This window comes from Callorhinus ursinus, unplaced genomic scaffold, assembly GCF_003265705.2.
Source record: "Callorhinus ursinus isolate GAN/ISIS: 27379988/994484 unplaced genomic scaffold, GSC_fseal_2.0 scaffold25, whole genome shotgun sequence".
NCBI lineage: Eukaryota > Metazoa > Chordata > Mammalia > Carnivora > Otariidae > Callorhinus > Callorhinus ursinus.
This window is the reverse complement of record NW_027397087.1, coordinates 20,211,396-20,228,809: the sequence shown is the minus strand read 5'-3', so window position 1 is coordinate 20,228,809 and position 17,414 is coordinate 20,211,396. Positions and strand designations below refer to the sequence as shown.

The 17,414-nt window shown below is 36.6% G+C and overlaps 1 protein-coding gene across 3 annotated transcripts in view; it reads right to left on the bottom strand.

Moving 5' to 3' along the window:
* UNC13C (unc-13 homolog C) overlaps positions 1-17,414 on the bottom strand; it is a 651,156-nt gene that overhangs the window by 321,055 nt on the left and 312,687 nt on the right. For all 3 annotated transcript variants that reach the window (XM_073877030.1, XM_073877032.1, XM_073877031.1), the window contains one exon: positions 6,611-6,767. In XM_073877030.1, coding sequence (XP_073733131.1) covers positions 6,611-6,767 — 157 coding nt within the window. The remainder of the gene's footprint in view (positions 1-6,610; positions 6,768-17,414) is intronic.

Here is a 17,414-nt window from a genome sequence, read left to right as displayed (position 1 = left end):
AACATAATAAATGTTTTCCCAAACTTGATGGAGGTCATTAAAATGTGGCATTATCAATGAATTGTGAAGTTAATAGAAACTTTTCTAAAACACCAAATTAAAAAGTCCGATCAACTCAAAAAAGTTTGATCAACTCTGCTAAAGACTGCATTATTTTTTCAATAAAAAAATATATTTCAAGATTTTCATCGTATGAAGAAGTAATCAAAGAATCTGCAATAAAAAATTCTAGAAAAACTTTTAAAGAGATGTATCAGGAAGTTAATTAATGAAAATACTATCTTGTTTTTCTGGAATTTGTAATGTTTGTGGTGTCATATTATAGTAACTTATAATTCATTGGGATTCATTTTTTTTTAAAGATTTTACTTATTTGACAGAGAGAGACACAGTGAGAGAGGGAACACAAGTAGGGGGAGTGGGAGAGGGAGAAGCAGGCCTCCCGCCGAGCAGGGAGCCCGATGTGGGGCTTGATCCCAGGACCCTGGGAACATGACCTGAGCTGAAGGCAGACGCTTAACAACTGAGCCACCCAGGTGCCCCGGGATTCATTTTTTTTTAGAAATGAATATTACTTTTCTTTTCACAATTTGTATTCTTCGGAAAAAGAGTCCCATCAAATTGTATAAGGTTGACGCAGCACAAAACCTAGATCCACCTTTGCCCAGAACTAATCATTTGTCAAGTCGTAGAAGAAACCATTTCTTCTAACATGTTTCCCACATCCATTTTCTCCTTTGCCACATTACTTCATTTTCTATAAGCCATGGTCCTCATGCACCATCACTTTGCCCTGTCAGGACTAACACATCAGCCCTATCACTAATTTCCATCTAGTCCTCCTGTGTGCAATACCAGAACCAACTGGTTCACTCATTCCTCCTTTCACTATAGGAAGTCTGGCTTCCTATAGTTCTGAGACTGGAAAACTAAGCACCCTATTTGCCAAACTCCTTTGCAAGTTCATGCAATTATGTTAGTTCCTGCCCATTAGATGCATGTGTACTGCTATGTTTGGGAAACAGGAGATGGAGGCCCACTTCCTGCTTCCGGTTTTACTTCTGCTGCCAAGTCAAGTCCTGGAGACATTCATTTCCCAGTCTCTGGTCACTAGCTTTGTGGTTTCAAAAAGATAGCTTCATTAGCAGAAGCAGCTTTCTGTTCCTCACCTTCCTGACTCTAAGCAAGCTCACAACTTCTCTTGCAAATCAGTTTCACTGCAATATTTTGAGAATTATTACAGAAGAATCTTCCTCCAGTCCTTCACATGGTATTATAAGCATCTAATCCCCTGTGTCAAATCCCTTTCTACTTAAAGTTTCTAGGATGGTTTCTATTACTCCACCTGAACTGTGTCTGATACACATTCTCTATCTTCCCTCTACAACATTTCTTCTACAGAGTTAACTTCCTAAATAAAAAATTCTATCAGATTTTACCCTAAGCTTCAAGAACGACATTCAAACATCTCAGTAGGCTTTAAAGGCCCTCAACAATCTACTATGAGCCCATGAGCACAGCTCCTTCTTATACTACCATCTTTTATTCTATTTGCCCTACACAGTAGGCAGGCTACCTTCCATACACTTTGAACTTATTTTGTATCTTTACTCTTGACTTTACTCAAATGTCTTTCCAGACCTAAGGTAGCTCCCTACTAATTCTTGGACCCTGGAAAATACTACTCATCCCTAAAAGCTCTGTTCCTTTTGTCAAACTTTCATGGGCCCTGAAAAGAATCAATCACTTGCCCCTCTTCACTCTCAAAGCAAATTTTTAAGTATAACCTCCTTTGACACTAATCACATTTTGGGAGTGACTTAGGGTTATCGCTACATAAGGTTATGTGACCATCCCATTAATTTCAGAGAGTAGAAGTCATCATTTATCTTTTAGTCCCTCCACTACCTGCTGTAGCGCCTTATGTGAGGTATCGCATGAATACATATTGAAAAGAACATATGTACTGACAAAGAAATATTTATTAGTATTAGCTTATTTATTTTTGCGGAACACTGGCTGGGTCAAAGAGGGTATATATGTTAGGAAAAAAAATGAACTACATAAGTATTAATTTTACTAATAATTCATTATTTGCATTTTAAGATAACTCACTAAATAAATTTTCTAAAGACTTTTCTTTAAAGTTGAGCTATTGAACCCCAACTTACGTTTTCTTCCTTTCCAACCCTCGATCTACCCATGATGTTTTCCACACCCACGGAGATTTTTATCCAAAAAAGTTCTTTAATCTTGACTCCAAACAACCTTTACACTCAATGGTGTGCTGCTAAATCATCTCTTCAAAAGAAAAATGCCTTGATTTTTAGCATTTGCCAATTTCCATGATGTTAGTATTCTCAATACTTTTGGTTTCAAGGACTGCTATGTTCAACAACTAGCTTGCAGTATTCCTGAAAATTCAACAGTCACTGCCTGTGAGCAGGTTTAAGTAAACTATAACTGTTTTACACTCAATTTTCAATAGTCTACTTCCAGAGCTACATGTTGGACCCAAGACTTCCCCTTTGAAATTTTAACTGAAACATATTATGTTCCTACCTAAATTTTTTGTCTCTGTCTCTCCTGGTGCAACTTCTCAAACCTAGACCCCATGGTGAAGCACTTCAACTTTTCTCTCGACAGCCTCATCTATGTACTAATTCACTCACCCTTCATTGCCTCCTTTCTACAAAATTTCAACCTGAAGTCAATCCAATTTTCTGCCATATCTGTTATATGAGCATCAGAATGCTGCAAAATTCTGAGAAAATCTCACAGTCACATGCATTGTTGTGACAATGTGATTTATGCTTCTCAACATCAAATGAGACCTTCAGCTTTACTAGGAATTCCTCTGACATGGACCTGAAGCATTTCTTTTTCTATTCCCTTTGGTAACGTATCCAAACCTGTTACAACCTCCTTCACCTCCTGCATCTGTATCATAGCCCCTGTCTTGTAGATGAGCATTCCCTGTTCTTGTAGACAACCACAGAGAAGATTAGGGAAATGGGGTATGACATCCCAGCTTTTCATTCCAGTATCAAAAGGTCAGAGTTCTCTGCAAGGACACTTATACTATTCCTGAAATTTCAGAAGGGAATTGTCCTTTCTTATTCCAAAGAATGTCCCTTATTTTGTCTTCTTGACTACATTTCTTCTTTCTCCTCTGCGATGTCACGGCATCACATGTTCTCCCTCTGATAAATCTGCAACTTCACTGTCACAACTAGTCCCTTTCCTGATAATCTATAAACATGTTTCAATTTACCTTATTAAATAAAAAAATCCCTACCCAACCAGCCAGTAAAAATAAAATCCTTTTCATGACAATATCTTCCCTTGACCAATCTTTCCCTTTTCAGTCCAGTTCCTTAACAAAATAGTTTCCTGAACCATAGTCACCCTTTCATTCATATGTTTATTACAAAATTAATATAAGTTTTACAATGTCAGTATAAAGCTGAACATAAAGCAAAACAAAATATTAGCTATCATCCCACCAGGTGGCTGTATCATTGGCATTTTGGCACATTTCCTTCCAGTCTTATTTCTAAACCAGTTGTGTGTGTTGTTTTCAATGTTGGCATTAGACTGTTTATAGAATTTTTAATTTTTTTCATTTATCATTATATCATGGACAGTGCTCAATTTTATGAACTTCTTTAAAAACATGATTGGTAGTGATTGCATTATATTTTAGTGAATAAATGAACCTAATTTACACAACTATTCATCTATGCCTTTCACTGAAGGACCCAATGAAATTAGGCTGCAATGTCAACTGCTTCACTAAATAATTACCTCCTATTTCCCAAATTTAAAGGGGTCATTTCTTTCCCCATCTTACTTGAACTTTTTGCAACAGTTGACAGTCTTTATATAGATTCCTTTTCTCAAAATAGTTTTCCCTTGTCTTTCATATTATGACATTGTTTATCATTTTCATCCAATTTAACCATTTTCCTCAACAAAGTTTGCTTGTTCCTCTTCTTCACACTCAAGTATTCTTGTCCTTTTCATTTCATTTGTGAACATTTTTCATCCAAACCATGACTAAAAATAACAATTGTACACAAAAATGTCTGAATTGTAACAGTAATGGTTTTCTTTTCCTATATGTTTGTTTACAATCCTCATAAGTAAGAAAAGCTTTTTCCACTGGCTTATTATTTGAATACTCAAAATGTCTGGACCCATATAATAGTGTTCTTAAGTCAGGAGCAACAGATTAGATTCAGAATTCAGGTAAATAAGAACCTTATGCCCTAAATTGGAAGTGGGAGACATTATACTTAGGTATATCTGACTGAGCAAATAGCATTATTTTCAGTAGGTAGAGAAAAATACAGTCACATTTATATACCAAATCATTAATTTATCAAAATGTAGTTTGAGGAAAAAAATTCTTTTTTTTTTTTGGCCCTCTTCTACAGTAAGTTATTTGATTTACAAAATAAAGTTTTTTATAATCATGTTGTCACTGAAAAATAGTGAAATCAATTTGGTTTTTCTTCTTTGGGTCAGCAGGAAGTTCTATCTCATTTTCCTCCAGGTAGCTTTTATGATGGATATTAATCATATAGACACGTCTTCTTTTTCAGAGCTACAAAGGCTCAGTGTTCCACAAGGTTGGCTTATTCTCTACAAGGTGCCCAGGCAGAATGTTAAAAGCAAAACAATTACATAACACTGAGTGCTTTATGTTACAGGTAAAATCTCAAGACAATCTTATCATCAAGATGAGGTTTTTATAAGAAAACCATTTTGATGTTCTGTTATCGGTTACAATAGTATTTTGTTGAGTTGGCCAGTGAATGTTCTTTGGTCCTGGCTCTTACAAGACTCAATGTGTCTAACAGAAGTATCTGATGGTATGCTGTTTATACTGCGGGTAGGGCAGGAGAGATGAAATCCTCACACCTAATATTTATAGAGCATTTTCAACTTTTACAAACTGGCTTATTATATTTTACCTCATTTGCTTTTCATCTTCAATTTGAGAAACACATTAGACAGGTATTTGTTATCTTCATTGAGCAGATTGAGACACTGAGGCTAGAATGACTGGACTGGCTTGCTAAATTTGAATACAAACTCAAATCCCATGACTCCTAACCTAGATAGTGTTTTCTTCTACTAGCACTTAATTTGATTTGTCATTAAATAATAATTACTTTTTCCTTTGATTCATTCCAACTCATCTCACATGCCTCACACGCATTTTCTTTCAGATGAAAAGGACAGAAAAAGAGTACACACAGCAGCATATTTTCCCCTTACTGACTTCACATGCTTTTATTTGCTGATTCTCATTTGTTTCTACTCTATGACACATATCCCAAAATTTAATTTCTAACAACATAATCAACAACAAAAATCTATTCAGTGAACCAATTTGGAAGTACAGTGGAAAAAGTAACTATATTGTCATGAAAATGTCATTCTCCTACAATGGATCTTAGTTTCATGTATACACACACACACGAGGATAAAAATACCTGTCTCATAGGGTTACCGAACAGAGCTACTGGCAACCAGGTACCTGCCCTAGTCAAAACTGGGAGTCTCTCCAGACAGATTTCCCTTTCCTTCCCTGTCCACATCACCAAAGACACCAAGTGCTGTTGATTCTATGCCGTGAAAAACTCTACAATTTGTCCTTCCTTCTCCATCTTCACTAATTTTGTCTTAGTTTTGATCTGCACAATTATACTGCAGTTACTATTCATTTATATCTGATTTCCAGTCTTGTCAATTCCAACTTAATGAGGCTTATAGAGAATGAGTTCCAGTGACAGGTGCAACAGCTAAATACTTGAGTTTCCTTGGAATACCTGCATTTCTATTTTCCATTGTATCCTTGGTGCATTTGAATACTTCAGATGGACAGTCTTAATTAGGTACAGATAGCTCTTAAGACTCTTTATACACCTACTATGTTTTACTTAGAAGATGTGCCGATATCTAGCAACACCAGTAAAAACCAATCAGAGATATAAATGGAGCCTAATAGACTCCAGAGAAGTCAACCAAACTCACTTTTACCAGGGAACAGCATCTGAAATGGTGAATCCTAAATCTGCATACATGGAGAAAGTCCTATAAAATCCCACTACTCTTTCAGAAAATTTATGTGTGTTCTCATTGGAAAAGGTCATTCCAGATAGGAAGACTTAATTCCATGAAGATGCCTACTGACTGCCAACGTTATTTTACTGGGTATGTTTCCAATGAACTTTTAGCTTTTGCTCATTATACTAAAAGATATTCCCTAAAAGATGTGCCTCCTACAGTAAGATTCCAAGAATATCTGGAATCCAAAGTATGTTGAAAATGTAACTCCCAGGGGGCACTTGGGTGGCTCAGTCATTAAGCGTCTGCCTTCAGCTCAGGTCATGGTCCCAGGGTCCTGGGATGGAGCCCCGCATTGGGCTCCCTGCTCAGTGGGAAGCCTGCTTCTCCCTCTCCCACTACCCCCTGCTTGTGTTCCTTCTCTGGCTGTTTCTTCCCCTGTCAAATAAATCAATAAAATCTTAAAAAAAAAAAAAAAAGAAAATGTAAGTCCCATAAGTTAGTAGGAATTTGAAAGTCCCAAAATACTTACACCAAAGTTGGTAGCGGCAAATCGATCTGAGGCAGAAACCTGTACATTTGTTGAAACTGTTGTGTGAGCATAGAAAGCATTTATATTCGCCAACAAGGTGCTCATGACAGCAGGGACACCAGGGCACATGTATTTAGAAGACAAACATGAAAAGTGCCTACAAGACAAAAACATTGAGCACTTTTAAAACATAAACCAATGAATCCATGTAACAGTGTGCCCTCTAATGTCAGCGATTAATTCCTTAACTACATCTTTGAAAAAGAGAGAAAACTCCCACAGTCTCTACTAAATGAAAGAGAAAGCAATCTCAGCTTTTAAAAATTTCTCATTCACAAATGTGAAGTGGATTAATTAGAATGTAATTTGTCAAAGGGATGAGTGCAGAATTCCTTTCAAGTGTGGGAGTGTTGTGTGTACACACCGAAAGTGCAATTTCCAATGGAATCCAGCATTGTTGGAAAACAATTACACGGGAGTCTCCCTTTCTCCAGCAACTATGCTGTCACTTACTTCAGTACCTGAAATGCTCTATTTCAACCAGAATGCCCTTTTATTCTTGTATTCCTATCACATTGATGAAGCAAGAGGCTCTCCTTTCATCACACATCTACTGAGTGAGTGAACTTAACATCTGACTTGAGTACAGTTTCTGGACTTTTGTCATTAGAATACCTTCCAGAAGCAGTTCTGTTTTCCTAGCATTTTGCTGCAACCACAATTTAATAAGATAAACAGACGAATAGTGAGGACAGATTGAATTATGCAAGCTCAATGCTTAAAGACCATTTCTTTTAAACCTTGAATAATAGTATCATTCACAGACATCAAGAGGCATAGAGCGTTCAGTTCTGTTACTTCTCTCACGAAAACCTGTTTCATTTGACTATAACAAAAGACTTGAAAATTGAAAGCACAGCTTACGATAAAAATGAAAAAATAAAATGCAGAGGAAAGAAATCTTCAGTACATAATCTGATCCTATTTTGCTCTCATACGTCAGTAATTTATCCTCCACTTAGGCATCTCTGAAATCTGTATTACTGAACTCAAACACAGAATGTACAAGCGTAAATAAATGCCCTGAATGACACCTTAAAAGTAATGGAGGATAGTCCTGGAAATGGTAGTTTTTCTTAGATCTCAGCCACACCATTCATGCAGCTTGTCATGATACTAGCTGATAAAAGTAGGTCTAAGTTTTAAACATGGATCTTTGAGGATTATGAATAACAAAGCATGTCATGGGAGTTGCATGATGTTTTGCTACTTAACCCTAGAAATACATTATCACTGATTGCTTCTTTTAGGTAAATGATACCTATTTTGACTTTATTATACACTAAATTAATTATATCTATTAAGAATATCACAAATAATATAAAGATATTAAACATAGAAATTAAAAAACTACTAATACTATATATCTTTTTTTTTCTTGAGCAATTCACAAATGATGAAATTTGTTAGACCCAAAGTTAGAGGTTAAGAGTTGTGGAATATGCAAGAACTAAATGTACTGGTACAGGGGAAGGCACAAGGAAACTATACATACCTAGGGGGAACAAGAGTTATAGAAACATCAGTTGTCAAAATAAATTGGTAAGAAACTCAAAGGCCAGAAGTTTATTATCCTGAACATGCATTATATATTTAAAGGGATACTGGAGGTCACCAGGATGAACAATCTTGTTCTTGGTTTTAAAAAAAGGATCCATGTCTCCCTAATGCAGCCGAGTGTTACACAGTATTTAAATCTGCTAGCTGCCACCCTCTGATTTTTGGTGCCCAATGAGATTGGTAACAGTTTAGCAGGGACTATAAGCAGAAATAATGGAGAAACACAAATATTCTGAAGATGCTTCTAGTGTGAATTCTGTAGGTGAAACTGAAGGTTTTATAATGAAGATGACACAATTATTGAACAATGTTCATTGCTTATAAGCCATGTGAGAGGAAAAATGAGCATAATATGGGAAGGCTGGGGATATAAACAAGCAAGCTTGGTATAGGATATAGGATATTCTCTGGGAAATTTGGGCTTTACCAACCTAAAATTGCTAGGGTTCACTGTACACAATATTTTTTTCCCATTGTGCCTTGATTTTTACTCTTCCATTCCTCTGGAATATATCTTTTACCTATCGGTGACAGCAAGCCCTATGCTTGGTTTGGCTATCTCTGAGTCATGCATTAACTCTTAGCCCAGCCTCACTTTGAGATCCACCAGGACACAATATGCACATTCAAACTTACTCTCCCTTAGCACTCTTGTTTGGCTTTTCTTTCTCATAACTTCTGCATAACTGTATTACATTTCTTGTGTGACTAATTCTCTCCATTAGTGTATAAATGGATTCATTACTATATATCCAATGCCTAACACAGTATCTCACATTTAGACATGTTGAATAAATATTTATTGGACCAAATTCTAGGGACACTAAACTCTTTACTCTTGCATGGCCATTACATGAACTCTAATCCTCAAGACCTTGGCTCAGACATTCCCCTCTGATTTCTCCTCTGTGGGCTCACCACTGCTGGGCTCCAATCAGCCTTTGGAACCTGTGTCCTCCATCTCCGGGCCTTCTAACTTCCTCTATCCAAAGGATCCCTCTGTAATAACACCCAAACTATTGTAGTTCAGGCAATATAAGTTTAAAACCATCTCTCTTAACCACTGGAGTATATCTTTCTCTTAATTCATCCCCCTCTTTGTCTCTTCAATGTTGTGTATTACTTGCACATGTATCTGTTCCTTTCAGCATGTGTGTAGTTCATGCTTGGTTATCATCTTAATTCAGCCTGCCTCTAGCATAGTGTTTTCTTATACACAGGAGTTGACCAATGTTTATTAATGAAAACAAAAACAATATGAGCCAAAGTTATTTATGTAGAGTTAGCGTATACAGGACATGTGGTTGGTTACCTTGAGTATGACAGTTCTCAAAACGGATAATTGCTTTGTAAACATTTGTTGAAGTGCATAACAGTTAACAGTAATGATGACAATAACTTTGAAGGTTAATAGCATTCTGCTTATAACTGCTATATATTTAAAATTTTCCAGAGCATTAGGCATGTATTCATCTTAGAGGATAGAAAAAAATACTTTACTTTCTGATTTAAATTTAACTGAGATAATTTCTGGGGTATGATGGGAGGTAGCTAGCTGCATATGATTCACCCCTTGGAACTTCCCATGGAAATATCTGAGAAAAACAGAAAAGAAAGTCAAGTCATAAAAGCACTAGGCATTAGAGTACCAATCAGATTTCCCAGTATCTGGGAGGACTTTGCCTAACTTTAGGGCAGCTGGCTAGAATGAGAGATGTTCAGTGGCTGACTAGTGTCTAAACTCCTAAAATATTAACGTGACTAGAGAGGAAATGGGAAGATATTTCTAGCAACCATACACTGTATACCCTGTATCTAAGATTGGGGCGTAGGCTGCTGGCCAGCAAGGCTGTCAGTCACTTCCCTATTCCATGCTAATGGCTTCTCAAGGCAGTAAAGAGCTGCCTCCTGTTTCCCACACCTACTCACTCTATATCCATTAAAGAGTATACAGCTTCCAAGATTGTAATACAACTTGTGTAACAGAGAATAGGCAATGGGCTTTGAAGCTAGTTAGAAAAAAAGGGCTGGAACAACACTGGGAACAGTATATCCTGGGGATTATATATAATCTCTAATGTTTTACTTCCAGCAAGAGTTCACAGCTTGTTTAGATTATCCGGCGGGGGGCGGGTATCCAGTTCTTATATGTGGAGAACCCACCAACAGGAGCAGGTAAATATATTTTCCTAATTTAAAGGAGAGCTGCATTTAAATAAAGTCATGGGAAAGAGGGCAACATTTTTAGAGGCTTGGCTTCCAGTTTAAGGTCTTTAGGCAAATACTGACAATACCCAGGTTGTCAACAAATACTGATTCAAAGGAACCCTGTAAGTTGCCAAACAAGCAAGATGCAAACATCTTTACATATTATTTTAACATATGAAAGTATATAACCTATATTTTTCTTTAAAATACTATTAAACAAGATTTTTACAGAAGTCAACAACAAATCATCCATAAAATGTTTTTTCTTTCAAAGTTTTATCATAGACCTACCAGTTTCTGGTTAATGTGTAGATGCGAAAAAGAATTACTATAAAATTACTATAAAATAGATACCACCTTGATTTCACTAAATAAAATATATTGAGTTAATTTTGAAGATATTAATGGAATGATTTTTCACTCATAACTTCCTAAGGCAAAGTACAGAGATAAGAATGGTGAAAATGCGGAAGTCAAAGGAGAACAATGAGAAAAACCCAGTATTTCATTTAATGCTACTTTTCATCTCATCAGAACTTTACATCAGTTTTAATATCAAATTAGCCTTACAATGGTGTTTGTCTTGTGAGCTAATTAAAATTGTAAGCAATAAAATTTTCATTGTCTGGTAAAAGGAAGAACGTAAATAAAGTCATAAATATGGTCCTCCTTAATTTGGTCGGAATTAAATTGAACATGTCTCAATATATCTAAAAATTAAAGATACAATAATTGTCACTTCTTAGAACTTACATTAAAATGTTCTTCTTAAAACTAGTGACTCCGGAGTTAATCAGGAGTTGGAATACTAAGAATAAAGGTATAAGCATTTGAAAAAAAAGTTTATGCACTTGATATTAATTTTAAAAATAAAGGATTAAAATTCAGAATTTCCAAGTCACTCCTATGAATATAATCTTTTCCCTATTGGTAAAAAAAAAAAAAAATACCTGTTTTCTTTTTCCTTTTTTTGAGAGGGGGAGAGAGAGAGAGAGAGAATCTTAAGCAGGCTCCACAACCAGTGCAGAGCCAGATGAGGGGCTCACTCTCACAACCCTGAGATCATGACCTGAGCCGAAATCAAGAGTTGATCCTTAACCAACTGAGCCACTCAGGAGCCCCTACCTGTCCTTTCCTAGAAACTGTGACTAGGATCATGGTAAGTTATAAATGGTACCAAACAATAGTCTACATTGAACTTGCCATTTCACATTCACTTTTAACCTAAATGGTAAATGATTAGGCAGTCAATATAATCAAGAAAATATTAAGCAACAAAGTACACATTTCTTAGATGATGAAAAGAAAAAGAGAGACTTAAATTTCAAAGAAGGATAAGTATTAATCAGGGTTAGTGACTTCACTTCTTGGGAACCTTGAAAAGAATAGCAAATTGCTTTTTTGGTATGTGGGGTAGATAGAGGGATTCCCGGTGGCCAGTTGAGAATTACAGGTATCACGGCATAGGCATGATTCACTGTAATCCTAGCTCTGTTCTGTGACCTAAGAAAAGTAACTTTATCACTCCTAGATTCAGTTTCTCCATCTCTGAAGGGAAAAGATCTAATCCTTCCAAGCTTTTACATGCTATGCATCTCTGAATACAGATAATTGGTTGTGTCCAGCCATAAACATTACTTCCTCCCACTATCAACATTTGATTCTACTGGAGCCCATGTTTAATACAGGGGACAAGGGAGTCATTTGCAGGCATCCTTTGCTGGTTGGTAGTTATCAGCTAACAGGCTTCTACATAGTCGTCAATTCGCAAAGCACTTCCCTCTGACTTTCTGTGTGCCTCTTCTTTATGTGTGGTTATTGCCAAGGTGAAGTTTCTTGCTTCTAAGCATCTCCTTGAAAATCAATTCCTTTTAAAGGCTGTAGTTTCAATGCTACTCACATTGTTCTAGGAGGGAGAGGGAAGGCAGGATTTAAAGTACAATTAGCAATTTAAAACGACTGAATACATCCTTGCAGCAAACCACTCCTTCAAAAAGTACACCTTCAAATAAAATAGGTCGAAAAGTAAGATTGTAATCGCTGAAAATGCTAACATTTCCCGACACAGACACGATTGAAAACAATGAATTAATAATGTTTAAATCCCCTGACTTTGCTTTTTGAAGAAAATGGGGTTAGTGTCAAACCAATTTAACAAATGGAATTTCAGCTTCACGGGAAAAGTTAGAGTAACAAACTCAAAAAGATGATGCTTAAATTGCCAATAGTGAGACAGTTACTGGTATGTTTTCAGCTAAAGCAATTGCTACAACATTATCAAGCATTGATTCTCAAATATTATTGGCAAAATGTTGGGAAGTCACGTGTAATTCAAATTATAAATCCGGGTTCAGTTCACTTGTTACTGTTTCATAGATATCACTGGGGGTGGGAGGAGGGCAATCATCTAACTCACCTGCCTTTTCAGGGACAATTGTCCCTAATCACATCATCTTGTGGTTTTCAAGGGATCGAAATGCCTGGATTCAAAAGATTTAAAGATCAATTTTCTTTTTGATAAAAATAAGAGCAAAGTGATTGGAAGGAAGCACCATAAAGAAAATAATAATTTTTAGATCCTTTAGAGATTTCAAGAAACAAGACAAGATGAAAGGAAAGACTATCTGTAGTCCCAAGGTCAGAAATACACTACAACAGTATTTATCACATTTGCTCCCTAAAACCCAAATTAGCATGCATTTCAGTGATTGCATACATGCTTGTCACTAAGGAGGGGGTCAAACACTTAAGGAACCACTTCTCTTTTGGTGAAAAGCATCATAACTTTTCATAAATGCTATGGATTGCTGGAACTCAACTACAGAGATTTTGAGTGTGAGGCAGTGGTGGGAGACAGGAAAGTAAGGAAATGCATAGTGTTTGGAAGAATGGTAGAAGCTGAAGAGCAAGTAAGGCTGGGACCCTCAGGCTGACCATCAGCTCTCTCTGACACCTCTCCTCATCTGTGCCTGGATTTGGTCCCTTCACGTCTATGCTCTTACAGGACCCATGTACACCTCAATTATGCTGTCTTGTTGTTATTTAACTTCTTCTTCCTCTTTGCTCTAGATTAGGAGCTCACTGAAGCAAGAGATATCTTGTACTGCTGTATCCCAATGCCCTGTATAAGTCCTCATACTTAAATACTCAGAATGTCTGTCAGATAAATGAATTGTATCTTCTGGAATGTGGACTCCACGAGAGACTAGATCTTGACTTCTTATTTGATGATGTATTCTTAGCACCTAAAAAACTCCTTGGCACATGGTAGGCCCTCAGTAAATATTTCTTACAGGAATGAGTGATTCGTTCATCAATTATGCAGCACTCTCTTTAGAAAGCAGGCCCATGGCTCAAGCAGCTAAAACAGACTAGTGCCTTTAAGATAAACTATATCCCAATAGTTCTAGTTCAAATATAAATTCAGTTAAGAGGGCCAGTACCAAAGTAAAGGTTGTTTGTTAAGAACACCAAGGTGAAAAACACTGACTAAATGCATTTCTCACTTGGTATTACAGATGCATGACCACAGTCTAATGAAATCTCAGATTCTGTGAGACACCTGGGGCTTCATTTTACAATAAATGACTCATTAAACTCATTTTAACTAAGTTAAAATGTATTTCATTGACAGAAATCACCTCCAGAGGACAATTTAATCCCTGATGCTGACATGGAATTCTCTGCACGTGTTTAGGGGTGAACAGCAAGTCTGTCAGAACGTTTTTAAGAGCATTTATGTTTGCATAGATAGATGAAAAGCATCAAGGACTCCCAAAATTCTCATGATGAAAATAGACTCTATGCCCAACATCATGATGCAAAATATGTAAAATGGTGTGCTCCTTTGGAAAGGAAACAGACTCTCATTCTTGCGATCATATATTGGAAAATTGCCTTTTTTTTTTTTTTAAAGATGGATTTACCATGTGGGAACAAATCCTCCTGGTCTTGATCAATGGGCTGTCCAAAGGGGAAAATTATAATCCCTTTTCTCCTCCCTCATGAATGTTCCAAAACAAAGAGTATATTTTTATGCAACAAACTGGACCAATAAATTGTGCCCTTATAGAAAATGTTTTGTGGTAAAAGGAGAGAGATTTACAATAAGCAGGAGGTACCTTAGAGGACTGGGAAGTTCAGTATTATTGTTCAGATTATTTACCAGCAAAATAGATTCAACCTCCTTCTTATGATGAGAAATACCATGAGGAAAATGTAATAACATACAACCAGACTCTCTGGCTTAATACCCATTTCCCCTTTATTTCTGCTCCAAATCCATCTTCAAAGAAATGGGAGTAGGCTTAAAAGAAACCAGCAATCTCCACTAAAAACAGGAAGATTATGAGGTTACTTGGGGATTTGGCTAAGCATAAATAGACTTTAAATATCAAAAGAAACTGAGTTTTGTTTTTCTGATCAAATCATATCTAGGAAAGCCCACAAAAATTAAGCAGTTTGGTCCTTTCCCAAAGGACTATGTAGACAGGACATCTGTTTCTTCCTTGAAGCTGAGTTCCCCAACTTTGTGTTTTTAAAATTAAGGGAAATACTTCTGAGGTTTAAGTTTGGCATATGTAGTTCTAGGTTTTGCTGTTGTTGCTTGGTTGGTTTTCTGGATCCCCTGAAGCAAAGTTTCAAGACAACAGGAAAATACTACTGATCCAAAAGGCTACCAATTTAAATTTGAAGATATAGCTGGTTATTCATAAATTCTTTTTTAAAAATTGTGTTACTCATTGGCCAACAATCGGCTAGGAGTCAATTTACAATTCAGTTACAGGAGTATCGCTTGGAAAATATGGTAAAAAAAAAAAAATCCCTGAAAGTTAAATTTCAACACCTAACAGAAGAATGTCAGTACTCTGATACTCATCTAAATTATTATAAATAATCAATCAATATGGTATGCTCTAAAACATTTATAAGGTAAAATAGATACATACACCAGCTTACTCTTTCAAGTTCCATTCTGCATGCTTTTGTCCACTGTGAACTTAGTTTCTTAAGATTTATTTATTTGAAAGAGAGAGGCGGAGAGTTTGTGTGCAAGTTGGGGGAGGGGGAGAGGGAGACAAAGAATCCCAAGCAGACACCCCACTGAGTGTGGAGCCCTACGCTGGGCTGGATCTCAAGCCCCAGAGACCATGACCTGAGCTGAAACCAAGAGTGGGACACTTAACTGACTGAGCCACCCAGGAGCCCTGGCAACTGTGAACTTCTGACATAAAGAAATATGCCATGAGAAGTTGAGAATAAACACTTCTACCTCTGATTCATTCAGTTAAAAATATGTACTGAGTTTCTATCATGCACTCAGAATATTTTATAAGGTAGTAATAAAACCTACAGCTGTTGGATTCAAGATATCAATTTGTGAATCTTTGAACAGAATTCAAGTGCTCCTCTAAGTGACACCATTCTACCATCTCTCTTAAACTAGATTACACATGTAATTATAATATTAACATATTGATATAAAATGGGTACAGGTGTATTTTTCTATAAAAACTATTTCAACAACTGGTGATCATCAATGAATAGTAAATAAAAGAGTCATATTTCTGTTGGTAGTCAAATTTTTTAGGAGTTAACAGACTGTCAAACAACAGGAATATTTTTTATTCTGGTGAGATGGTAAAATTTGTACTGTTAAAGCAAAATCGCACTGGACATAATAAAATAGGCCAGGAAAATTTTATTCAAGGGTGTGCAATAGGAAAGAGAAATCAGAACTCAGTCCAACCTCAAGTCCACTGACATAACAGATGGGGACATTTTTAAGGGCTGAATTGGAAGGGGGATGAATGGGAGTTTTTAAGAGCTAGAGTTGGGGGAATCCTAGTCACCTGTGCTTGCTAATTGGCATTACCCCCCCAAAAAAGATAAACTTTCTCTTATAATCATGACCCAAGATAGTATTACAATGTGGAGCAAGGTACCTGTCCATATTAGGCTCCTACCCCACAACAGAGACTGGGAGACAGGGGTCTAAACTCCTTGGTGATTGCATCTGAAAGGGATGCCTGCCAGGTCCTTGAGAAAGCTAGTCCTGGGTTGTAAAACTGGTAAGAGGCTTTCAAAAACTTATAATTCAAAGAATTTACCATTATAATTTTTCTAAAGTAAATGCTGTAAGAAAAGGGAAGTCAGGGACCTCTGGGTTTAAGACTTCTGGATTTTGTAAGGGCCAAGGTGAGAGGGAGGTCAGGGGCCTAGAGGTAAATAAGAAGTCTAACATTTTATCAAGTTGAGGGAAATGTTAAGGCCATCTTGGTCAGTACTCAAAGCTAAAAGAAACATTTAATAGATAAAAATATCAATATCAGGGGGCACCTGGGCGGCTCAGGTGGTTAAGGGTCTGCCTTAGCCTCAGGTCACGATCTCCAGGTCCTGAGATCGATACCTCCCCGCCGCCCCGGTGTCGGACTCCCAGCTCAGCAGGGAGTCTGCTTCTCCCTCTCCCTCTGCCTCTCCCCCTGTTGTGTGCTCTCTCTCAAATGAATAAATAAAAAATAAATAAATGAAAACATCAGTATCAAATCAAATGTATAACCAAAAGTAGATACAGTTGATCCTTGAACAATACAGGGGTTAGTTAGGGTCACTGACCCCTGCACAGTCAAAAATCCACATATAACTTTTGACTCCCCAAAAACTTAACTAGGAGCATACTACTGACTGTGACATACATATTATTTACATAAATAGTCATAAACACATATTTTGTGGGTTATATTATATGTATTCTTAGAATAAGCTAGAGAAGAGAAAGCATTAAGAAAATCATAAGGAAGAGAAAAATACATTTACAGTACTGTAAAAAAATCTGTAATCTGTAAGTAGACCCACAACAGTTCAAACCCTTGGTGTTCAAGGGTCAACTACATAATCTACTGTATTTTGTTATCATCAAAGTGCATTTCTCAATTTATTACCAAAAAAGAAGACATGTTTTCCCTTATGCCTATCT